This window comes from Pelophylax lessonae (genome assembly GCF_965119305.1).
Source record: "Pelophylax lessonae genome assembly, chromosome: 8".
NCBI lineage: Eukaryota > Metazoa > Chordata > Amphibia > Anura > Ranidae > Pelophylax > Pelophylax lessonae.
Genome location: NC_138775.1, coordinates 60,898,040 through 60,924,623, shown reverse-complemented (window position 1 = coordinate 60,924,623; position 26,584 = coordinate 60,898,040). Strand labels below are relative to the sequence as shown.

The 26,584-nt window shown below is 44.4% G+C and overlaps 1 protein-coding gene across 2 annotated transcripts in view; it reads left to right on the top strand.

Annotated features, from left to right (window-relative positions):
* Positions 1 to 26,584, top strand: part of ABHD6 (abhydrolase domain containing 6, acylglycerol lipase) — a 69,845-nt gene that overhangs the window by 4,145 nt on the left and 39,116 nt on the right. The window contains exons 1-3 of one of the 2 annotated variants that reach the window (XM_082265570.1): positions 12,119 to 12,242; positions 22,900 to 23,029; positions 25,944 to 26,100. In XM_082265570.1, coding sequence (XP_082121696.1) covers positions 22,911 to 23,029; positions 25,944 to 26,100 — 276 coding nt within the window. In that variant the 5' untranslated portion in view covers positions 12,119 to 12,242; positions 22,900 to 22,910. Of the gene's footprint in view, positions 1 to 12,118; positions 12,243 to 22,899; positions 23,030 to 25,943; positions 26,101 to 26,584 lie in introns of those variants that run through there. The other variant, XM_082265569.1, reaches the window with a different exon arrangement.

Here is a 26,584-nt window from a genome sequence, read left to right as displayed (position 1 = left end):
GTGTGTGGTGAGCTTTTTGCTTTGGAAATTAACATTACTGGCAGTCCATACAGCACAGTGAAGAAGACCCTCTTACACTGAAGGTCAATGAAGAAATGTCCCCTACATTGATGGTCAATAAAGAAGGGCCTCTTACATTGATGGTTAGTAAAGAAATGTTCCTCACATTGATGGTCAGTGAAGAAGGGCCTCTTACATTGGTGGTTAGTAGAGAAGGACCTCCTTACATTGGTGGTTAGTAGAGAAGGACCTCCTTACTTTGGTGGTTAGTAGAGAAGGACCTCCTTACTTTGGTGGTTAGTAGAGAAGGACCCCCTTACATTGGTGGTTAGTAGAGAAGGGCCTCCTTACATTGGTGGTTAGTAGAGAAGGGCCCCCTTACATTGGTGGTTAGTAGAGAAGGGCCCCCTTACATTGGTGGTTAGTAGAGAAGGGCCTCCTTACATTGGTGGTTAGTAGAGAAGGGCCCCCTTACATTGGTGATTAGTAGAGAAGGACCTCCTTACATTGGTGGTTAGTAGAGAAGGGCCCCCTTACATTGGTGATTAGTAGAGAAGGACCCCCTTACATTGGTGGTTAGTAGAGAAGGACCCCCTTACATTGGTGGTTAGTAGAGAAGGGCCCCCTTACATTGGTGGTTAGTAGAGAAGGGCCTCCTTACATTGGTGGTTAGTAGAGAAGGGCCCCCTTACATTGGTGGTTAGTAGAGAAGGACCCCCTTACATTGGTGGTTAGTAGAGAAGGGCCTCCTTACATTGGTGGTTAGTAGAGAAGGGCCCCTTTACATTGGTGGTTAGTAGAGAAGGACCTCCTTACATTGGTGGTTAGTAGAGAAGGACCCCTTTACATTGGTGGTTAGTAGAGAAGGACCCCCTTACATTGGTGGTTTGTAGAGAAGGACCCCCGTACATTGGTGGTTAGTTGAGAAGGACCCCTTACATTGGTGGTTAGTAGAGAAGGGCCCCCTTACATTGGTGGTTAGTAGAGAAGGGCCCCCTTACATTGGTGGTTAGTAGAGAAGGGCCCCCTTACATTGGTGGTTAGTAGAGAAGGGCCCCCTTACATTGGTGGTTAGTAGAGAAGGGCCCCCTTACATTGGTGGTTAGTAGAGAAGGGCCCCCTTACATTGGTGGTTAGTAGAGAAGGGCCCCCTTACATTGGTGGTTAGTAGAGAAGGACCCCCTTACATTGGTGGTTAGTATAAAAGGGCCCCCTTACATTGGTGGTTAGTAGAGAAGGGCCCCTTTACATTGGTGGTTAGTAGAGAAGGGCCCCCTTACATTGGTGGTTAGTAGAGAAGGACCCCCTTACATTGGTGGTTAGTAGAGAAGGACCCCCTTACATTGGTGGTTAGTATAAAAGGGCCCCCTTACATTGGTGGTTAGTAGAGAAGGGCCCCTTTACATTGGTGGTTAGTAGAGAAGAACCCCCTTACATTGGTGGTTAGTAGAGAAGGACCCCCTTACATTGGTGGTTAGTAGAGAAGGACCCCCTTACATTGGTGGTTAGTAGAGAAGGGCCCCCTTACATTGGTGGTTAGTAGAGAAGGACCCCCTTACATTGGTGGTTAGTAGAGAAGGACCCCCTTACATTGGTGGTTAGTAGAGAAGGACCCCCTTACATTGGTGGTTAGTAGAGAAGGACCCCCTTACATTGGTGGTTAGTAGAGAAGGACCCCCTTACATTGGTGGTTAGTAGAGAAGGACCCCCTTACATTGGTTGTTGGTGGAGTTGAAAATGTATTCATACCCCTTGAAATTTTCCACATTTTGTCATGTTTCAACCAAAAATGTAAATGCATTTTATTGGGATTTTATGTGATAGACCAACACAAAGTGGCACATAATTGTGAAGTGGAAGGGAAATGCTAAATGGTTTTCCAAATTTTTTACAAATAAATATGTGAAAAGTGTGGAATGCATTAGTATTCACCCCCCTGAGTCAATAGTTTGTAGAACCACCTTTCCCTGCAATTACAGCTGCAAGTCTTTTTGGGGATGTCTCTACCAGCTTTGCAAATCTAGAGAGTGACATTTTTTCCCATTCTTCTTTGCAAAATATCTCAAGCTCTGTCAGATTGGATGGAGAGCGTCTGTGAACAGCAATTTTCAAGGCTTGCCACAGATTCTTATTTGGATTTAGGTTTGAACTTTGATTCTAACACATGAATATGCTTTGATCTAAACCTTTCCATTATAGGTGGCAGTATGTTTAGGGTCGTTGTCCTGCTGGAAGGTGAACCTCCACCTTTTGCAGACTCGAAGGGCTCTTTCACATGGTCTGACTCCGTAGGCGGATCCGTGCTGCCCTCAGGGGATCGTAAACCCAGATCTCCGCTGAGCAGGAAGGTGACATCTCCTTCTCCACTCTGTGTGCGGAGAGGGAGGTGTCGGAGCCCCATGCATCTCTATGGGGGAATCGGATGAGAGCGGACCGCCTGTCCGCTCTCATCCGATCCCATCCCATCCGATCCCCTGGAAGGATGGAAAATAGGGTTTCCATCCGTCCGGATTTCATGGACAGGATCGGATGCGGATGGCAGCGGGTGTTAGCGGACATGTCACCGCTGACATCCGCTGCCCCATAAGGATGCATGGAGCATCCGATCAGATCCGCCTAAAAAACTGACAGGCGAATCTTATCAGAGCGCTCGTGTGAAAGGACCCTAACAGGTTTTCTACATTTTCCTGTATTTGGCTCCATCCTTCTTTCCATCAACTCTGACCAGCTTCCCTGTATCTGCTGAAGAAAAGCATCCCCACAACATGATGCTGCCACCACCATGTTTCACGGTGGGGATGGTGTGTTCAGGGTAAAGTACAGTGTTAGTTTCCCCCCCCACTCTTGGCGTTTTGCTTTTAGGCCAAAAAGTTACATTTTGGTCTCATCTGATCAGAGCACCTTCTTCCACATGTTTGCTGTGTCCTACACATGGCTTCTCACAAACTACAAACAGGACTTCTTATGGCTTTCTTTCAACAATGGCTTTCTTCTTGCCACTCTTTCATAAAGACCAGATTTGTGGAGTGCACCACAAACAGTTGTCCTGAGGTACTCTAAATATCTCCTGAACTTGTACCGTTTAGGAGATATTTAGTGTATATGCAGCCGATTAGGCCACGGCGCACACGCTCTGAAGTAACGGCCACCTGTGCCATTTCTTCAGAGCCCTGTGCCTTGACCGGCAGCTCTCGTGCGCATGCGCGGGAGCGACGTCACATGGCTTTGGCCATTTAAACAGCCAGAGTCTGCAGACCCGGAGAGAAGACGGGAGAAAATGGATGCGTCCTCCAGCGCTGACAACGCTTTGATGGAGGGCTTAGTTTGCAGGTAAGTTTCACATAACATGCTAGTATGCGAGGCATACTAGCAAATTATGCCTTTACTTTGCAGGTCAGAACAAAAACAATAACAATGGTTTACTTTCTTTTTAATGCTCTCCTTGCCCGGCCTGACAGTTTAGGTGGACAGCCATGTCTTGGTAGGTTTGCAGTTGTGCCATACTATCCATTTTTGGATGATGGATTGAACTCCTTGAGATGTTCAAAGCATGGGATCTTTTTTTATAACCTAACCCTGCTTTAAACTTCTCCACAACTTTATTCCTGACCTGTCTGGGGTGTTCCTTGGCTTTCACAATGCGTTTTTTTTTCACCAATGCCTCTTTCACAAGGGCTTTCTGATCAGGTCCGCCTCTCAGTTTTTCAGGTGGACCTGATCGGATTCTCCATGCACCTCTATGGAGCAGCGGATGTCAGCGGTGACACCTCCGCTGACACCCGCTGCTATCCGATCCGATCCTGAAATCCAGACAGATGGAAACCCTATTTTCCATCAGTCTGGAGGACCAGATGAAAATGGACAGGCGGTCTGTTTTTATCCGATCTCCCATAGAGGAGAGCGGGGATCTGACAGCTTCATCTCTGCAAAGTAAGCGGAGATGGACCTGTCATCCGCCTGCTTAGCGGGGATCAATGCCTGCTGAGAAAAATGGAGTCTGCCGGGCGCACCGCTCGTGTGAAAGGACCCTAAGGTTCTCTAACAAACCCCTGAGGGCTTCACAGAACAGCTGTATTTATACTGAGATTACATTACACACAGGTGGACTCTATTTACTAATTAGGTGACTTCTGAAGGAAGTTGGTTCCACTAGATTTTAGTTGAGGGTATCAGAGTAAAGGGTGCTGAATACAAACGCATGCCACACTTTTCAGATATCGGTAAAACAATTTATCATTTTCCTTCCACTTCTCAGTTATGTGCCATCTTTGTGTTGGTCTATCACATAAAATTCCAATAAAATACATTTACGTTTTTTGTAACATGACAAAATGTGGAAAATTTCAATGGGTATGAATACTTTTTCAAGGCACTGTAAATGCATATTAACCACTTCCTGTAAAAGGACATACCTGTACGTCACTTTGTTGAAGTTGTTGTAACGGGGTGATGCCTACAGCTGCAGGCTTTACCCCAGTACAGTTTTTTTAGAGCGGACAGTCGGCTTTCAGGTGATAACAACCGATGCGACTAAGAAGCCGCTCGGCCATTATCACAAGGAGCGGGAAAGGATGCCCCCCCCCCCCCGCCACCTTCCGTTGCTCCGCCTGGGTCTTCTGTCCCACTGGGAGACCCAAGCGACCAACCGGAACGTCCCCTGGCTGGTCGGTGTCCTGAACAAAGCCGGAATCGCCTTAGATCGGGTCTCCGATGTAGTAACCTAGAAGCGACGTCACAACGTCACTTCCTGTTTACACAGCTGCCAACGGCGCCGATTTTGAAAAATCCAAAGTATTCAAAAACGCAGATTTTGGCGTTTTAGTACTTTGAAGTGCAGAGGTGGGGTTTGGGTTCTTTTAGAACCCAGATCCCTGAATAAAAAGTACCTGTCACTGCTTATTACTGTCACAAGGGATGTTTACATTGCTTTTGACAGCAATAAAAATGATCAGATTTTTTTTATTTTTATTTTTTCTAAAAGGGGCAGTGTAAAAAATAAAATAAATAAGAAAAATAAAGTCACGCATGCAAATGTAAACAGTGTTCAAATCACACATGGGAGGTATTGCCGCAATCGTCAGAGCAAGAGCAATAATTCTAGCAAAAGACCTTTTCTGTAACTCTAAACTGGTAACTGTTAACATTTTTTAAAGATTTTTAAGTACCATAGTTTGTCACCATTTCATGAGTGTGCGCAATTTTAAACCATAACATGTTAGGTATTAGGGATCAACCGATATCATTTTTTCATTACCAATACCGATATTTTGGTCATCGCGTATCGGTATTGGCCGATATTTTCGTACATTTGAAAAAAAAATTTTTTTTTTTTTACTTGACAGGTACTATTGTGGAGGGATCTGGGGGTCTAAAAGACCCCATACCCCTCCTCTGCACTTTAAAGTATTCAAAATGCCAAATTTGGCTGTTTTGAATGCTGTCATTCTTTTGAATCTGGCGCCAGTACCTTGAAGTGATGTCATGACATCACTTCCGGGTTCTTGCATGGAGACCCGATCAGAGCTGAATGCAGCTTTGATCGGGTCTTCAGCGGCCATGCAGGCTGGTTGCCCAGGTCTCCCGGTGGGACGGGAGACATGGACAGGCCGCGAAAGGGGCTGGGAGGGGGGGACGTCCCCTCCCACTCCTTGTAATGACAGCCGAGCAGCTTCTCAGCCGCGTCGGTTGTCATTACAAGACAGCCAACCGTCGGCTATGGACGCCGGTACCGGGGTGATGCCTCTAGCTGCAGGCATCACTCCGGTACATGCACTTTCCGAAATATCGGTAATATCGGACACCTTGGTGGCTGTTTCCGATATATCGGGGAAAGTGCATATCATCCCTCGATATAGCGGCTTTGCCGATAATCGGTTGATCCCTATTAGGTATCTATTTACCCGACGTAACATCATCCTTTACAATATACAAAAAAAGTGGGCTAACTTTAATATTTCGTTTTTTTTTAATTCAGTGAAGTGTATTTTTTTCCAAAAAAATTGCATTTGAAAGACCACCATTTTATTCTCCAGAGTCTGTGCTACAAAATATCTAATGTTTGGGGGTTCTATGTAATTTTCTAGCAAAAAATACTGATTTGAACTTAAAAGCAACACGTGTCAGAAATTGGCTTGGTCCTTAAGTGGTTAATATATGTTTTTATGTTAAAGAGGAACTTTACCCTTTGAATTTTTTTTTTTTTTTTCAATTCCCCCTTACCTTATTGGTTAGGTTATCCTCCATAAATAAACACACTAACGCACCCAGCAAGTCCTGAAATGTTTTGTAGTAGTCCGCAGCTCCATTGCTTCACCCCGCTCTTCCTTTCTTAATCAGGAATCGGCTGTCTTTTCTTGATTGTAACCGGCCCCTTGATTATGTTGTAGATTGCCGCTAAGCCTCATGGGATGTGTGACAGGAGTATCTCATGGGGCTGGTGTCACCCGAGGGTCATCTCCTCACCTACGGGAGAAAACAGTAAGGACAGGGATGGGAAAAAAATGAAATGCTGTCACAGGAGGGGGTGAAAAGTAATATTAGGGACAGTGAATAGGGATAGAGATAATGAAGGTCTTTAACCACTTCTGGACTGGAAGGATTTACCGCATTAATGACCAGGCCATTTTTTTGCGATACGGCACTGCGTTACTTTAACTGACAATTGCGCGGTCGTGCGATGCTGTACCCAAACAATATTGATGTCCTTTTTTTTTCTTTTGGTGGTATTTGATCACCTCTGCGTTTTTTATTTTTTGCGCTACAAACAAAAAAAGAATAACAATTCTTAAAAAAATATATATATATATATATCTATATATATAGATATATATATATTTTACTTTCTGCTATATAACATTCCCAATAAAAAAAAATGTAAAAATCTAAAATTTTCATCATTTTAGGCCAATATGTATTCTGTTACATATTTTTGGTAAAAAAAACTCCCGGAATAAGCGTATTTTGATTGGTTTGCGTCAAAGTTATCGCGTCTACAAACTAGGGCAAAGGTTTATGTCGACTTTATTTATTTTTTTACTAGTAATGGTGGCGATCAGTGATTTTTAGCGGACAGATCGGACCCCTGACTGACATTTTTGACACTTTTGGGGGTACCAGTGACATTACTACAGTAATCAGTGCTAAAATATGCACTGTTACCGTACTAATGACACTGGTAGGGAAGGGGTTAACACCAGGGGCGATCAAAGGGTTAAATGTGTCCTTAGGGAGTGCTTTCTAACTGTGTGGGGGATGGACATATGGAATGAACACAGCGACCTGTGTTCCTAAATAGTTGGAACACAGGAGCCCTGTGTTGATTGCTGACAGAACAACGGTCTGCTGTGTTTACAACAACAGACCACCGTTCTGTCTCCATGGGGAGCGATCGCAGGTGCCCGGTGGCAATTGCGGCCAACTGGACCCACTGATTGGCTCCCCCTGTGGCCAATGGGTGCGTTAGCTGTCCCGCGAAGCGACGTCGATGTACGTTGTTTTGCGGGACAGAGCCGACCGAGCGGTTAAAGAGGATAACCACAAAAAAATTAAAAGGCGGCAGCTACACATACTGTAGCTGCTAACTTTTAATAAACGGACACTTTCCTGTCCAGGAATCTAGAGATGTCTCACCCAGTTCTTCACCAGTCTTCGGTCATCTTTAGTGTGGGAAGCCGGCTGCGACTCCTTGCGGCTTCATGGTCTAGCAGCTTTCTAGGACCTGTTAAGTGTCCCAGGAGGCTGTGGGCAGGGAGGAAGGTGGGGGAAACTTCCTCTCTGATTGCCTGGGTGATCTGTGTGGATGTGGGAGCGGGTATCTGTCAAAACCATTTACCTGCCCCCCCTCAATAAAATATTATGTGCAAAAAGTTAGGGGGGTGGAGGCAGAAAAGAAAATCTTTCCCTTTTGGGTAAAATTCCACTTTAAGGGCACAGAAATTGCAACACTGACAGGTCTTTATTACCTTACAGGGGTTACAGTAAACCCCCTGACAATGCCTTCATCTACGTTCTCTAGAAGACTGGCACCATCTTTGGTCAGGCATCATCCTTGGGCTCCATCCATTCACCATACTGAGATGGTAACCCAGGATCCATCCATTCACCATACTGAGATGGTAACCCAGGCTCCATCCATTCACTATACTGAGATGGTAACCCAGGCTCCATCCATTCACTATACTGAGATGGTAACCCAGGTTCCATCCATTCACCATACTGAGATGGTAACCCAGGCTCCATCCATTCACTATATTGAGATGGTAACCCAGGCTCCATCCATTCACCATACTGAGATGGTAACCCAGGATCCATCCATTCACCATACTGAGATGGTAACCCAGGCTCCATCCATTCACCATACTGAGATGGTAACCCAGGCTCCATCCATTCACCATACTGAGATGGTAACCCAGGCTCCATCCATTCACTATATTGAGATGGTAACCCAGGCTCCATCCATTCACCATACTGAGATGGTAACCCAGGATCCATCCATTCACCATACTGAGATGGTAACCCAGGCTCCATCCATTCACCATACTGAGATGGTAACCCAGGATCCATCCATTCACCATACTGAGATGGTAACCCAGGCTCCATCCATTCACCATACTGAGATGGTAATCCAGGCTCCATCCATTCACCATACTGAGATGGTAACCCAGGCTCCATCCATTCACCATACTGAGATGGTAACCCAGGCTCCATCCATTCACCATACTGAGATGGTAACCCAGAGATGACAGTCTTGTAAATTTTGAATCCTGTGATGTTCTTGGCTGTTCTCAATTATCTAACACAGATCAGCCCCCTACTGCGGCCTCCTCACCTTGTGACTTGTGGCAAAATTACAACATTGCAGTCCGATCACCGGAGGGGAGGAAACGGAGGAAATGCTTCTCTTGCCTTTAGGGCCAGTTCACACATATGCGATGCGGGAACCCTGCGAATCCACTGCGGGTTCCCACTGGAGTTCACACTGCCATATGCAAATCGCTAGGGGTGCAATACAAAGTTAACGACACCCCAGATCAGTTCGCATATTGCAATGCGAATTTTCAGTTAGGACATGAATCGGATCGCATAGGTGTGAACACCCATACGATCCGATTCTGGTGCAGACCAAAAAAAGGGTCCTGTGCGACTTTGGTCCGAATGCGATGTGAATTCAGCCATGCAATCTGTATGACTGAATTTGCAACGCACAGATATGGCATGTGATTTTCAGAGCAGTACGCTGCGAATCACATGCGATGTCTGACATTGCATATGTGTGAACCGGGACTTAGGGCTCATGCACACTGCAGCTCAAAGAAGCGACTCCTATAGGCTTTTAAACTCTTTTGAGCTCATATTTTTTCGGCCTGAAAACTCCCCTCCATGTTAGCCAATGTGTCCATGCACTGTATGGCTTTTTCAGGCATATCCTCCTACAGGCAGAAATGTTTTTTTCGAGAGGAGCTAGTGCCCCAAAGAACTCAAAAGAGCTTAAAAAAGCTCAAACAAGTTCGAAAATGCACAAATACATTTGTTCCAGCTTTTTGATTTGTTTACACGGTGGTTAAGAAAATACTATCTAGGAGGGTTTGTGAATAAAAAAAACGCTTATGCTCAAAAAAGCTCAAAGGAGCTTGAAGAAGCTCAATAAAAACGTGCACAAGAGCACAAAAAAGCACAAGCTTCTTCAAGCTGAAATAAAAGCTCAAATCCCTGTAAAAGCAGCTTTTTTTGAGCTGCAATGTGCATAAGCCCTATGTATGCTGATGACATCTCAGCCTAGGCAAGGTCCCTGGACTGGACTTTTTAATCATACAATATATAAGGTGAAATGTCAGGAAATTATTTATGCAGATATGCATAGTAACTGAAAGGTCCACTTCACATGAATTTTTCCTACTGAGTCAATGGGAATGCATCAAAATGCAAGACAATGTGCGTTGACGTGTGTTGTCACACATTTTTCCAGAAAATATTATATTATTTTTTACCATTGGTTTACTGTTCATGGTATTCTATTCACCTTTTGATGTTAATTTTTGCACATTGCAACGCTTTTTGGTTTGCTTAATTTTTATGGTTGAACTATTATGCACCTTTTGCACCATGTAACTTTAATGTCACATTGTATTGAATGTCATCACACATCATAATGCTCTTTAATGTACGTGGATGTGCACCATGATGCATTTACGCAACTTATTCCCATTGCACATGTTCCTTGGAAGAGCCCTGGGGTAAGGAGGTGCTGTAGCCACTGCCATCTGGTTAACTGTTATGAGCATAGACAAGAACATATGTTGCTAGCACACCATGGATCCCTAGAATATTGTCCAGATGTTTATTGCAGTGATCACATCACAAACAGTAGGGCTGATTTACTAAAAAGTGCAAAATCTGGTGTGCCTGGTAGCCAATCAGCTCCTAACTTCAGCTTGTTCAGTTAAAGAGGAGTTCCGCCCCCCCAGGAAAAAAATTAAAAGTCAGCAGCTACAGTATTTGTAGCTGCTGACTTTTAAATATTAGAACTTACCTGTCCAGGGTTCCCGCAATGTCGGCACCCATAGCCGATTTTCATATCGGCTCTCGGGTGCTGCCGCCGCCATTCAGGGTACGAGAACCCGCCAGTGGAGCCTTTTGGCTTCACAGCTGGTTTTCTACTGCATATGCGCGAAGCATGCTGTGATTTCGAATTAGCCCGGCGGCGGAGGAAGAAGGAGGGGACCGAACTTCCGAGGGACAGCGCCGCGGTTCTGTCTCCTGGAAGTGGGGAAGGGTACCTGTCAAAAACAGGTACCCCCTCCCCCCTGAAAAGTGCCAAATGTGGCATCAGAGGGGGAAGGAAGCATATAAGCGGAAGTTCCACCTTTGGGTGGAACTCTGCTTTAAGCTTTGACAAAAAAACTGGAATCTAATTAGTATCTATGCAAAGCTGCACTGGATTTTCACTCCAGTTTTAGTGAATCAACCCCAGTGTCAGCGCAACATTTCAAGTTCATGCAGAACCCCTTCATCAGGGATGTGAAGATTGTATGCTTGATGAAGGGGTCCTACGTGGCTTTGAAATGTCACACTGACACTGTAATTGCTTCAATAAACATCCGGATGGTGTTCTGGTGACATATGCTCTTATTCTTGATGCACTTATGTGTGCAATGACACATCGAAGTGAGTCTTTAAAGCGCAGTGACACGCATCTCAACGCTTGTGTAGAGATGCATTTTTGTTGACTTCAAAGGAAAATGCAGCAAACAAAACACAAAGGTGTGAGCTCAGCCTTAGAAGAAGTCACCATTTCCCTCATGACAGGTGTACTTTAAATTAGTGATCGACCAATATTGTTTTTTCATTGCCGATACCGAGATTTTGGTCATCGCGTATCGGTATGGGCCGATATTTTCGTACATTTAAAAAAAATGTTTTTTTAATTTTTTTTACTTGACAGGTACTCTTGTGGAGGGATCTGGGGGTCTAAAAGACCCCAAACCGCTCCTCTGCACTTAAAAGCATTCAAAACGCCAAGTTTGGCTGTTTTGAATGCTGTCATTTTTTTGAACCTGGCGCCAGAACCCGGAAGTGATTGCATGGAGACCCAATCAGAGCCAAATGCGGCTTTGATCGGGTCTTCGGCGGCCGTGCAGGCTGGTGGCCCAGTGGGAAGGGAGACCCTGGTGAGCCGCGGAAGGCGGCGGGAAGGGGGGGATGTCCCCTCCCGCTCCTTGTAATGACAGCTGAGCGGCTTCTCAGCCGCATCGGTTGTCATCACTAGACAGCCGACCGTCAGCTATGGACGCCGGTACTGGGGTGATGCCTCTAGCTGCAGGTATCACTCCGGTACAAGCACTTTCCCGAAATATCGCAACCCCCGGGGCCAATTCAGATATATCGGGGAAAGTGCAGATCGGCCCTCGATATATCGGCTTTTCCGATAATCGGTCGATCCCTACTTTAAATACATGAGTGGCAAGTAATGGTGAAACCAGACTTAACAGTGTTACAGCAAACTCTGCGGCCATTATAAGTTTATCTTGATCGCATTATTCATTATCAGTTATTCAGTGAGCAAAGGTGGATCAGTGTGTGACAGGGCAGGTTTTATAGACTGAGCTGGGTGTCACGGTGTGGTTGTCCCTGCATTCTCCAGCACTGCATTGTCCTCCTATGAGCGCTCCCAGTGTGGAGGGATACGGAAACCTGGAGGGTATATCCTGGAAGAGCAGACGATTGCTGTTTGCTTGAGTTACATTGTAAGCCTGTGAGATCTGCAGCTCTGCTAACATGGATATTGCTGATTATAAGGAGAAAACTGCTGACAGAATGGGACTGACTGCGGCAAGCTCTATGCACACAGTACAGCTATAGCAGAGGGGTCATATACAATGTTATTGGCTAGACAGTTACCTTGTTACTTACTAATTAGCCTTGTTAAATTCTCATGGCTTATTAATTATTCACTATAGCATTAATCGAATATTGTTTTTGGTGCAGTGTTGAATACTTGGGGCATTATGGAATATCGTTTTCACCTGTATAGCAGTTTGTGTATGTATATGGGTATGTTGTAGGGCAGTGGTCCTCAACTCCGGTCCTCAGGGCACACTACAGGCCAGGTATGCAAGATGACTGAAATACATCACAGGTGATATAATTTGCTGCTCAGGGATTGCAGTATTCAAGTATGCATCTTCCCAAGGTAATACTGAAAATCTGGCCTGTTAGTGGGCCCTGAGGACCAGAGTTGAGGACCACTGTTGTAGGGCAGTGTTTCTCAATTCCAGTCCTTTAGGGCACACTAACAGGCCAGGTTTGCAAGAAAACTGAAATACGTCACAGCTGATATCATTTGCTGCTCAGTGATTGCAGTATTCAAGTATGCATCTTCCCAAGGTAATACTTAAAATCTGGCCTGTTAGTGTGCCCTGAGGAACGGAGTTGAGAAACACTGTTGTAGCGATTCTCTTTCGGTACAAATGACAGAGTACTTTGAAACAATGTAGAAATCTCTTACTTTTTAGGCTGCATTCACATGTCAGCGTATAATCGCGGGCAGAACCGCCGCGGTTCCGCCCGCGATTCGGAGATTTATTGCAAATCGCGGGACGCCTAGCGTTGCCCGTTGATTTGCAATAGCCCCCCAAACGCCGAGCGATGTTGCCGCGATTTATGTCCGCCGAATCGCGGCAACATCGCGCAAACAAAATCGCGGGACGCAATACGCTCCAAAGAAGCTCTTGTACTTTTTTGGAGCGTATTGCGTCCCGCGATTTTGTTTGCGTGATGTTGCCGCGATTCGGCGGGCGTAAATCGCGGCAACATCGCTCGGCGTTGGGGGGCTATTGCAAATCAACGGGCAACGCTAGGCGTCCCGCGATTTGCAATAATTCTCCGAATCGCGGGCGGAACCGCGGCGGTTCTGCCCGTGATTATACGCTGACACGTGAATGCAGCCTTATGCACACAGGGCCATTTTACAGCTGCTTTTAGGAGCGGCAGGTGTTTTTGTTTTTTTTTTGCAGCTTAACCACTTCTGGACCGGAAGATTTTCCCCCTTAACGACCAGGCCATTTTTTGCGATTCGGCACTGCGTTACTTTAACGGACAATTGCGCGGTCGTGCGACGCTGTACCCAAATAAAATTGACATCCTTTTTTTCCCACAAATAGAACTTTCTTTTGGTGGTATTTGATCACCTGTGTGGTTTTTATTTTTTGCCCTTTAAACAGAAAAAAGAGCGACAATTTTGAAAGAAAAACTATATTTTTCACATTCTGCTATATGACATTCTAAAAAAAAAAAAATTATAAAATCTAAATTTTTTTAACATTTTAGGCCAATTTGTTTTCTGCTACATATTTTTGGTAAAAAAAAAAAAAGAATCGCAATAAGCGTATTTTGATTGGTTTGCGAAAAAGTTATATCGCATCTACTAACTACGGGAAAGATGTATGTCATGTTTATTCTTTTTTTTTACTGGTAATGGCGGCGATCTGCGTTTTTTTTTTTTTTTTTGCGGGACTGCAGTGGACAGATTGGACCCCTTACTGACATTTTTGACACTTTTGGGGGGACCAGTGACATTACTACAGTAATCAGTGCTAAAAATATGCACTGTTACTGTATTAATGACACTAGCAGGGAAGGTGTTAACATTATAGGTGATCAAGGGGTTAAATGTGACCCTAGGGCAGTGATGGCGAAACCTTGGCACCCCAGATGTTTTGGAACTACATTTCCCATGATGCTCATACACTCTGCAGTGTAGTTGAGCATCATGGGAAATGTAGTTCTGAAACATCTGGGGTGCCAAGGTTCGCCATCACTGCCCTAGGGGAGTGAGTCTAACTGTGGGGGGGGGGGGGGGCATGGCTTCTTAGATGACCACAGAGACATGTGATCCTATATAGCAGGATCACATGATCTCTATGATCATAGAAACATAGAAACATAGAAACATAGAATGTGTCGGCAGATAAGAACCATTTGGCCCATCTAGTCTGCCCAATATATCTGAATCCTATGAATAGTCCCTGGCCCTATCTTGTATGAAGGATAGCCTTATGCCTATCCCATGCATGCTTAAACTCCTTCACTGTATTTGCAGCTACCACTTCTGCAGGAAGGTTATTCCATGCATCCACTACTCTCTCAGTAAAGTAATACTTCCTCATATTACTTTTAAACCTTTGCCCCTCTAATTTAAAACTGTGTCCTCTTGTGGTAGTTTCCCAGGAAGAAGGACAGTCGGCTGTGTTTACTACAGCCGATCATCCTTCTCTCTCTGCGGGGAGCGATCGCGGGTGTCAGGCGGCAATCGGAGCCGCCTGACCCGTGCATTGGCTTCCCTGCTGCTGAGTGGGGGTGGGAGCGCGCCACCCCCTAGCTTCCCACGCGCGACCGATCTACATTGGTTTGTGCAAGAGAGCCACCCTGCCGCAGTAAAAAGGCAGCAGGTGGTTGGGAAGTGGTTAGAAAAACGCCCCTCCATGTTATTCTATGGCCTCTTGCACACACAGGCTTTTAGAAGCTGTAAATGGCATAGCTGTAAAAAAAAAAAAACCCAGGGCCTGTGCGTTCTGCAGCAGCAGCATTAAGCTGTAAAAACGCCTGCACTGCTAAAGGCCGCATACAGTATTAGACCACGTCAGACGTTTTTAAGCTGTAGTAGTTGGATTTGAGGTTGGAAAATAGAAGAGGGCAGAGAAAGGCTGACAAACGCTAACGATACTAAATGTGGCTAAAATGTGCAATAATGCCAAGAAAAAAAAAAACGCTTTTAAAAGCACGTTTTTAAAGCTGCTTTTTCCTGGCGTCAGAACTGGTTTTGCCGCTCATTTTTTCAAACACCCCGTGTGCATGAGGCCTAAATATTTATAGTCACTTAAAATTAAAGAAAATGTCTCCTATTAGGCACTAAGACATATGGCTAATTTTAAAGTATACCTAAAACCTATATTATTTCTTGTTAGTTTTGAAGGGGTTAGCACCAGTGTCAGCTTTTATTTATCTGTATCCCCATTGGGGAGATTTCCCTTCACATCTGAGCGTATCGATTTACTGACTTTTTCGGGTGTTTTTTTTTAGCTTTTTTGCAGCTTTTTGCAAGCTTTTTTCAAAGCATTTTAGAAGTGTATTACAGGTGTTTTACAGCTACAGGCATTTTTGTTTAGCCAATAGAAAACACTATGGGGAGGTGAGGGAGAGGAAATTAGGGGGGAGAGCTTCCTATTCGAGCGTTTTACGTTTTTCTGCTCAAGTCAGGCCTTTCTATTGAAGTCTGTGGGACCAAAAATGCTTGTAATATGCCAAAAAGAAGCTCATGTACTTTTTTGAGCTCGAGGCGTTTTTCTTCAGGTGACAGACCACTCAGATGTAAACAGAGGCCATTAAAATGAATGGAAGTTTGCTTGTTGGGCATTTTAGAGCTTTAGAGCTGAGCGTTTTACAAGCTGAAAATCGCTCAGGTGAGAACGGGGTCTTAATTGTAGCTTACAGAACACATTATTGTGGAACCTATGGGTTCTGTTGCTATCTTCAGGAGATTGGATACTGGCATAGAAAGCTGTATGGACAGCCCAATATGCCTAATGTTTTTTTTTTTTTTTTTTGCTAGTGTCCTAGGAAAGAGAGGATGTCTTCTTCTCTCTGTTTTGAGAGAAATTATATACTTTTCTTTTTATCAAGATTATTTTCTCAGTACTAGATGCAGAGTCCCTGGGAGGTTCAGGTCCTTTCACCGGTGGGCTTTCCCGGTGGACGCTTTGATCAGCTGGGGATCAATCCGCTGATCCCCGCTGAGCAGGCGGATGATAGGTCCGTCTCCGCTCTCTGTGCTGAGACGGACCTGTGAGAGCTCCGATCATCTGATCGTATCCGATCCTCCAGACGGATGAAAAATAGGGTTACCGTCCATCTGGATTTCACAGACAGGATCGGATCGGATAGCTGCGGGTTTCAGTGGACATGTCTCCGCTGACACCTGCTCCCCTATAGGGTTGAATGGAGCTTAGCCTTGGAGGCAGTGTTAATTTCAAAATATTTTCTTTGACAAAATTAACACTATTTTAGTCTACTAAAACACGTGTAAAACTAAAATGACTATGACTAAAGCTAAATTGTAATTTGATGTGAAAATGCAACCCGGTTATATATCACAATGGCTAAATCTGTGCTTGTAGAGCATGTTCAAACGTTAATACCATAAACAATACCATGGTATTAGATTTTTACTCCAGGAGCATATAATAAATTGTAAATTCTAGAGAAATGCTTAAATAGTGCATTACAATTTAACTAAACCCATTAGATTTTAGTTGACTGAAATACGACTAAAATGAAAACAATTCAGATGACTAAAACTAAAATGGCATTTTATTCAAGAGACCATGACTAAAACTAAATCGAAATTTGACATCAAAATTAACACTGCTTGGAAACTGTACCCAGGCCCCACCATGAGGAAGATGTCCCTGAAGACCCTTTAGGGGAGGGCTAGGATCCTGAGAGGGGGGTGTGTCTTTTCCTCCCCACCCTTCTGCCTATTGGGAGTCGCAGGAGAAGACATCAACCTTAGTCAGGGCCTTGGGCCCTTATGCGAGCCTGAATTTACGAGAAGTCGCCTCAGTAGCACCAGCTGCAACTGTTTTTGTAACTCTCCAGTGGTATAAACCATTTTTTTAAATTTGGCTCCCTTCGTCAGGCTCCTGGCCCAGGCGCCACACAGAACCTGTAAATCTTTCATTTAGTTGAGTCTACCGTTCATGCCTTTCTCGAGCAAGCAAAGAACTGGGTCGCTTGCTCCTAACCACTTCTCCACACTACTACCACTATCTGGACTTGGGCTCTCTGTTGCCTCCAGTGACAATCACATTTGACCGTTATCCTTCCTTCCACATCAGGCTGGTCAATGAATAAATCTAGTGGGGTTTACTCAAATATGCACATAGTGGATCACGGGCCCAAGGGCAGGGGACTGGCTAGCAGTTCGGGGGGGGGGGGGCTACCAGCATGACCCCCAAGGGCCCTGACATAGATAGTGTGGACCACTGTCCCCTGACTGAGTCGCATCACTCTTCAGAGTCCCCATTAACCCCTTAGAGGGTTAACCCTTATTTAGTTTAGTCCAGTATTGTCAGTATTGCCCTGATAGCTGTCCTGGGTGAGAAAATTGACAGGCGGACCTCCCTGGCTGTCAATGTCTGAAGTGACTGCTTGGAGTCAAATGGTTTCCATCCAAAGGTGTTACTTGACATCTGTTGGTGGGAATGCATGGACATCCTGGCGTCCCGGTTCAGCAACAAACCAAGCAGGTTTTTATCCACATTTACGCATACTCTTGCCTTCCCAGTACATGCTCTGATGACACTGTGATCAGTTCTACCTGCTCTATGCTTTTCCCCCTCTCAAGCTTCTTCCTTCCATACCCCACAGGATGAAAATGGAGGGCGTCACGACAATTCTCATTGCAGCGTACTGCCCAGGAGAACATGGTACACAAAACTTGTTAGGCTCCTGGCAGTCCATGGGCTCTCACAGTTGGTCTGGATCTTCTGTCCCAAGGGCCAGTTTGCCACCCTGCTTCATGGTCACTGTTTTTAACACCTTGGCTGTTAAAGCCCAAGTTCTGAGAGACAGGTGCTTCTTAGATTGAGTCATCCCTATGCTCTTGAAAGCTAGGGAAATCGACTTTTCTCAAAGTCTGCAATTTCATTTGGAAAGTGTATTTCTCTTGGTGCAAGGCAGTACATTTCCAGCTCAGAAAGTACTCTGTGGGACATATCCAGTCTTTTTTTAGTCTGGTGTGTTGCAACATTTGGCTTTGAGTACCAACAAGGGTCAGATCTCAGCCTTGGCATTTTCTTTCAGAGATCACTCCTCTCTTACTTTCTAGAGAAGCCCTTTGCACAGGGTGTTGTACTGTACCCCCCGCATGTACTGCTATCATTTTCTGAGATCTTAAGCTGGTTCTTACAATTTTTATAAAGGTTATCCTTTGAACCTACCAGAGAAATCCTTCTGTCTAGCCTTACTCACATGGTTGCCTTATTCTTCACCATCACTTCTGTGAGGCGGGTTTCCAAGTTGGATGCTTTAACCTGTAGGGAAAAATTCCTTGTACTACACAAGTGAAGTTGTTTCCTCTTTTCTCCTTCATCAGGACATTGTTCTACTATTTCTCTGCCATGCTCCTATTTATCCTTACAAAGTTTCCCTCCTTTGGATGTATTTTTTGAGCTGTCGAGTTTCTCTTAAGCCAGCCACACATGGATCGAAATTCGGAATTTCGATCCATGTGTGGGCAGCCTGACTGTACCCAAGTCGACCCATCGATCGACTTGGGTACAACCAGCCTGTCAGATTTTTGTGATCACTGCCAGGGCTATAGCCGCTAGCAGTAATCATTGTGTTTGGCTGGCTCCTGTGCCTCCCGCCAGCAGAATACAATAGCACTGTGGTAGAGATTCCCCCATTAACACTGACTGTGTTGATGGTGGAATGAAGCAATTTTCTTTTATTCCTCCCGTGGCAGAAGAAAAGAAATTCACATCATCTATGGGCTGCCTTAGCTACAGCTCCTATTCATCAGTCTGTCTCTCTGTCATTTGTGAAGATCCCTCTAGGAGACAGCCAGCTTCTGGTTCCACTATTATTAGGTGTATTTGACAGCTCATCCATGCATCTTGTAATGATCAATATACACAAGATGACGGTGGTGTGATCAAGTGAAACTGATCCCTTTGTTATGATATCTGTGTAACCTACTCCATAGGGAGCCATCTGTTCCACTTGCTTAGCAATGTGTTGCTACGCCCAGTGATTGATTGCTAAAGATTTTAGTATCTAGACTGAGCTACAAAAGATCTTCTAAGTAGCTCTGACCTAAGAAGTTGACTGCCAACAAATGGTTACATCTCTCAGGGTCAAGGGATTAAAGTCCTACCCTGTAGTTTACCCACGACACGGGAATGTCATCAAGAGCAATACAACATGCAGTGGTTCAGCGATTTCATCAGGCAATGCTTGTTCCAAGTCTCTCAGTGCATGGAATAATGATACAGCATAATACTATACCTGCAATACTATACTTTACTATTCATATCTTTTAAAGAGTTGCATAGCAGTGTCAGAAGTTCTGTACAGCTCTCTGTTGAGGTTTTTGGAGGTTTAAATAGAAAACACAGAAATTGGTGAATTTTCTTCAGGTGATTACTCTACAGTAGCAGCAGTATGAGTTAACAAAGGCTATTTCTGCATTGTTTCAGTTTGCTCTATCACAGGGGTGTCAAACTCAATTTAATTGTGGGCTGCATCAGCAGTTAGGTTGCCCTCAAAGGGCTGGTTGTATCTGGTGTGCGCTACGTAAAGAGTACTACTGGGTTCAGGAGTGCATTATGTACAGAGTGCAGAGCTCATGGTTATGCTATGTACAGAGTGCAAGGCTCAGGAGTGCGCTTTGCACAGAGTTCAGGGGTGTGCTGTGTACAGAATGCAGGGTTTAGGGGAGCTATGCACAGTGTGCAACCCCAACCCTCCTCCCTGATGCTTCCTCGCACCTCTCTCTCCTACCTTGCTTAAAGAGGAAGTAAACCCTCCTCTGACACTTCCACCTATAGGTAAGCCTACGATAAGGCTTACCTATAGGTACTGTAAATATCTTCTAAACATGTACGGTTTAGGAGATATTTACCTTTCATGCAGCCAGTGACGTCACTGGCGCATGCGTTCTGAAGGAACGGCCTATCGTGCTGTTGCTTCAGAGCCCGTGCCGTGACCGTCAGGCTCCAGCGCGCGTGCACGGGAGTGACGTCACCGCGGCTCCGGCCAATCAGATGGGCGGATGCCGCGATCCCGGAAGACGGGCGACTGGACATGTTGCCCGTCATAGAGGTAAGCGAGCGGCGCGGCGGGGGCTCGTTCTAAGGTAAGTATTTCATAATGAGCTAGTATACGATGCATACTAGCTCATTATGTCTTTCTCTTTCAGGATGTAAAGAAAAAAAATTTTTTTCTCGGTTTACAACCTCTTTAACTCTAGTACCTCCCTATGTAAGTGGCTCTTCCTCACCTTGCAGGGAGCAGGAGCTGAGGGTGAGAGCTGGAGGTGGTGGAATGGAGTTCTGCCACATTCCATCTGTAAAACTGTGCGAGGGCCACATGACAAGGCCTGGAGGGCCGGATTCGGCCCGCGGGCCTTGTGTTTGACGTATGCGCTCTATCACATGTAATCTTACTTCAGCTGCACTAGGTTTGCTCTTAATTTAAAATATAGTGATTAGGAAAGTTGGGGAATTAAACCACCTGCCAGCTTTTGCATATCTTTTATGGACTCTCTTGGTAAGATTTCTGAGTTCATGGGCCTTGACCATTATGAGGGGTTCCTATTCTGTTGGATTTCATATTATGGAGAATACAGTAGGAGGAGCTGGGAAACAAAAGTGGGCAACAATACCAAAACTCCCAGGTGATTGTCATGGTGAAGTAAAATGGTAGAAAAGCCAAAAACAAAAAATGTATGATATTGCAGCATACCAGTTCTTAGTTGTGGTTGCTGTATTCCTTTTCTTCTTTAGGCTTTTTTTTTTTATAATTGAAAATTTTTATTTTTATTTTCAAAACAAGGAAGGAAAGATAACAAATACTAGACATTGGACATCATATAAGACAAAAACAGTTCAGTGTGCAGGTTAAACACAAGGCTACATGAGCTCTAAAGCCCCGTACACACGTACCGAACGATCGGCCGTCTTTTGTCCGGTGCTGTCCTGTCGGTTGAAGAGTGCTAAAGACTGCACACAAATTTCGTCGGCCAACAACAGCCGACTGCAGAAGTGATGTCATGTGATGGTTAACTTTCCGTGTGTTTTTTCTTCTCTGAGCCTGCCCAGTCTTGCTCATCTGCTGTTAGTCGGCCGAATTCTGTACTGACTGGCGAACAATCGGCCGTTCTGGTGACGGCCAACAAAAATTTTATAGCCTGCACACCCGATTCTGTTCGGCCGAAAAGTCGCAGTCGGTTGTCGGAAGCATCATACTAACAAGCCGACAATTGGCCGATTGTTCGGCGGCCGAATATTTACGGCCGACAATCGCTACGTGTGTACGGGGCTTAAAGCTAATCCAGTAAGACTACATCAGATAATATCTATACTTTGATACACAAACTAGGTAGTAGAATTTAGGCTTTTTCACTTTATTTTCATCTGGTGATACGACCAGTAAGTCTGGTATTCCTCAACTTCCTTTAAAGTGGTAGTAAACCCTGCCTGGTCATTTTTTACCAACATGTAAGCCCAACTTAATACACGTACACCGTTTAGGAAATATTTAGTCTGGATGCAGCCAGTTACGTCACCGGCACAAGGTATGCCGGACCTCCAGAGCTTCATGGCGGAATGGAGCGCTCCCACGCACATGCACGGGAGCGACATGATCACGGCTCCGGCCAATCACATAGCTGGAGTGTGCGAACCTGGAATAAAGACCAGGGGAAGATGTCAGCTGCCTCTGCACAGTGCTGGAGGGCTTAGTTCCAAGGTTAATGTTTCATAATGTGCTAGTATGCAATGCATACTAGCACCTTATGCCATTGCCTTGCAGGTGTTTTTTTTTTTATTTATTTTTTTTACAACAGCCGCGGTTTACTAAAACTTTAACAGACTAAGCTGTCCAGACAAAGTAGCAATTAGAGGCTTGAGACAAACGGAAATGTATACGATGATCTTCGTCATATCTTTTTACTAACCAGTGCATGTTGGAGAATCTCCTGAATACAACAAGCTCCATCTTTAGCTTCATTATCACTTTTGGGTGGCCTGGTAGTGGCATTAGGCTGTGCTAAAGAGGAGCTGACCATGTACAGATTTTACAGTGGCTAAGAAAAGAAGGCTCAGCATGAAGATGACTTTGGAATATGTCGTTTCCTAATTGCTTAGAACTGTTGGCTTTGCCAGCTCAGATTTGTATGGCCAATGCTCATGTTTTAAGTCCAAAAAATTTATATAGAACTTAATTTAAATTGTTGGAATCACTGATATTTGGTAAATTTACCAGCAGAAATTTCTGTAAATCCTATTTAGAAACGATAATGATTCACAATTTAATGTTGTGTAATAAAAAAATACATAACGATTGAAAATGAATCTGTCAAAGTAAACCACATAAAAATATCTTCTACTGTGGATTAATAGTAATTGTAGTTTTTTAACGCTGGATGATTGCTCTGAGAAATTAGCTGATTCTTCTGCCATATACACCATATGTCTAGCCATTTATACCATGTCTGTGGCATTACAGGATTATGAATACTTGTGGTGAAGCTTTACATACAGATGTTGAATGTGGGAAGAAGTACTGTACTGTTCCTGTTGTGCTTCACACTAAACTCTGTTTCCTATCTTTTCTCACAAGGTCTAAGGACCATGGACCTGGATGTACTGAATATGTTTCTAATAGCTGGGGGTACTTTGCTGATTCCGATTTTGGCTTTTGTGACTTCCTTCTTTCTGTGGCCCGCTGCTCTCATCAAGATTTACTATTGGTAAGGCTGCGTTTTTAAATGTGACATGGAAATGTACACACTGTAATACAGGACATAGTTTATGGTGCCTGGTATCCAAGAGTAGTGCTTTGGATTGTTACAAATGCCCATTGGTGACTGGTTCTTTTAAAAGCAGAACTTCAGAAACCCCTAAATTGTCCCTTACAATGGAGCTGCGAGTGCACTGCATGGGTTACCTGCTTGTTTAGGTCTAGGGGACTTTCCAAATCCTCTGCTCCTGTATTTTAGACTGGTCACCACAGCCTCTTCTTCCCTGCATTCTAAGGAAAAGTCTCTGGGATAAACATGATTGAAGGGATGACCTCGGGGATATTTAGCTACTTGTAATAACCGAAAATTAGCTTAATCGCTACCTAAAACTGTTTACACTGCCTTCAATGCCAGATGTGAGATCCTCCAAAAATGGAAATTATCTACCCCACCTACAACAGAAATGTGGAGAGCAGCGATTAACAGAGTCTTACTGCTATACAAACTGTCCCCCAAAAGTTGGGCAAATCAGATTGATGCACAGGGAATTACCATATACCTTTGAACATTAGTATTGGTCTCCTGTGACAGATGTCTCAGGATATGTTTTTTAGATATATTATTTGGGTATTCACCTTTTGCCTCACCTTGCCTTTATCTAGGACTTTGTGGCTCCCATTCCCTGCCTCCTCCTCCTTCTTGTCCCCCTTCCCCCCTTATCCTCCTCCTTCTCACCCCCTTCTTTCCTTCTCCCAACTACTCCCAGGTCACCCATAGCCCGTACACTCTTGAAATGTAATGTCTACTATGTACTGTATGACTGTAATGTTTTTTTGTACCAAAAAATGTTGTAAAAATTTGTGATACTAATAATGATTTATGAACCAAGTTGTTTTGTATATGTGTAATGATGTAGAAACTCCTAACAAATACAGTATACTTTAAAAAAAGTTGAATTCTGGAAGCTGTGCCCAAAAAAAGGCAGGCAGAGGGCAAAGTACTGATGACCACCTTAGCATATGGTCTCCCTGTTCCTGATTCATCATGCTTTCAACTGCACTGTGTCTCTGTGCGGAAATAGCCATTGTGGTAGAGGCAGCAGGAGGATGCTAGGAATGTGATTGGAGTGACTAGGGGGTCCAGAGGCCAATCAGTAGTGAATACGCCCCCCAGTATATAACATAGCCCTGCCAAATCTCTAGCACTGTAATACAGGGGCTGTGGAAGCGAGTGGAAACAGTTCTGTTACTCCTGCTGCAAAAGTGTAATTTAGCAATTATTAGTGTGAGGAAAGGGATATGCACTGTAGTTAGGGTACTATATACCACTATAGTTAGATTCAATAATCTAGTTTCTGTAGGGAAAGTGTTAGGTGTCAGGGTGACACCTAACACTTTTGCGTCCAGTATGGAGAACAGTGAGCAGCAAAGAACTGCACATGGTGTGAAACGTGTTTGCTGCTATCCTGTTTGTCTTGCACATGTCGATGTTGGACTTTTTGATTTGAAGAAATAAAACTCAAGTTTCTACTTTCCTGAGACTGGAAGTGCCATTTTCTTTCTACATGCATATGAGCAGCAAAGAACTGACATTACCAAATCTAACACCAAATCTCGACAGTACAGCCTTAGATCTCACACTGTAGATAAACAGCTATCGGGTTGTAGACAAACAGCTATCAGGTTGTAGACACAGGAGTGCCTAGGCACCCTCACATACTAGGAAATGCACAGTTATTTTTCAAGAGCAATCAAAGATAAAAGATTATACTGCTTAGGTACAATTAACACGTCTAAATGTTTTATAATATAGCAGATCTTCACTTAATGGTCCACTTTAAGGCAAGGTTAATCTAGAAAATGTTTATTTTACCTAAAGTATCACCTCGATACTTATGATAACCCCAAGCTTAGCAGCCATGCATGAAGAAGCACCTGTGGCCAAATAGCACCTCCAAACACTGATGGCTCTGTTTACTGTTCTTATTTCTGTCTGTGAATCCTTGAGCATTTTTAAGCCTATTGCTCTGGGACAAACCTCCAAGGGCCAACAAGAATCTCCCCCATATTTGGGTCTTGTTCACATGGGGCGTACATACGCAAACCCAGTGAAGAGCCATATATACCCACATGGGGATGCACAGGTGTTCCGTGCATCCCAGTGAGGGCAGTGGCTGCACGGACACAGTCGCTGCTCCAAATGTTAGATCTGGGTGGGCGCACAGCCCCGAAGGCCCCCTCGCGCACACACACCTCCATGGATGTCACATTGGGAGCAGCAGCTGTGTCCGTGCAGTTTCTGCATCCCAATTGACAGCAATGAGACTGCCTACATGGGGATGCACGGAACATCTGTGTATCCCCGTGCAGGTAAACATGACTCTTACACAGGGCACAGATTCATATATATTTTCATATATTTTTGTTTTTACTTGGATGACCCATGCTGGGCTTACCAGCAATCTCATCCTAATTTTTGTCTACTATCTATGTACATGTTTTTCTCCAGCACCTAATAAAATGTTTCTTGATGCACCGTTAACCTTGTGAGCCTGGCCTTTTCAACCATTCAGAGAGGGTCTCTACTCTCTCACCTTCCATCCCTTTTGCACAGATACTTATCTTCGGTTGCCTGTGGTTCCCGGTTACATTAACCGATTAGGTTTGAACTTACAATCAGACCCATTGACTTCGCTGTGTCTGAGGATCACACCCATCCCCAGGGCTTTATTATTATTTGCCACAGATTCATATACCCCATGTGAATGAAGTCTTAACCTAAAAACTAGTGTTTATTTTAACAGGTGGTTTGACAAGTCCAGTATAAAGTCATAGGCATCATTATAGCGCAGCCTTAAAATGATTTGATTGCCTTAATTTGTGTCATTTTGATTTCCAGCACTGACATAGGGTCTGTGTTTCAGGTACTGGCGCAGGGCCTTGGGGATGCAGGTAAAATTTGTCAACTATGGAAACTACAGATTCTGCTACACATATCGAGGTAGACCGGGGCCCAAACCTTCCATCCTTATGTTACATGGATTCTCCGCCCATAAGGACATGTGGCTGGCTATAGCCAAGGTGAGAGAGGACAACATTAGGCTTGTTCATTGGAATATTTTAGCCGATTGCTATATATTAGAAGTGAGATGATTTACCCAAACTGGTATAAAATACATGGAGCACAGGTGGACCTGTTTTTTATGGCCAGGGCTGTATTCACCATAATAGTACCTGCAGGCTAGTGCCTAGAACAGCATGGTAAGGGATGCAACAGCAATTCTCAAAGCTGGGAGAGGAGTCCTAAGGATCATTATGGTTCAGGAAACATTTTTCCTTCTACTGTTTGATGCCTAGCAATTGTAAAATTCTGGTGACTGTGCAAAGCTCCATCACTACTTAATAGTGAAGGAGATTGCCAGCGCATTCCTCCCTCTACCACATTTCTATTGACTAGTGAGGCAGTTAACTATAGTGGCAGGCCAATAGGATTGGGTGTAAGGGGGTTGTATGAGGGAGGGTCCAAACTCTGACACTACCTAGAGGTGTTGTAGGTCTTCCCATT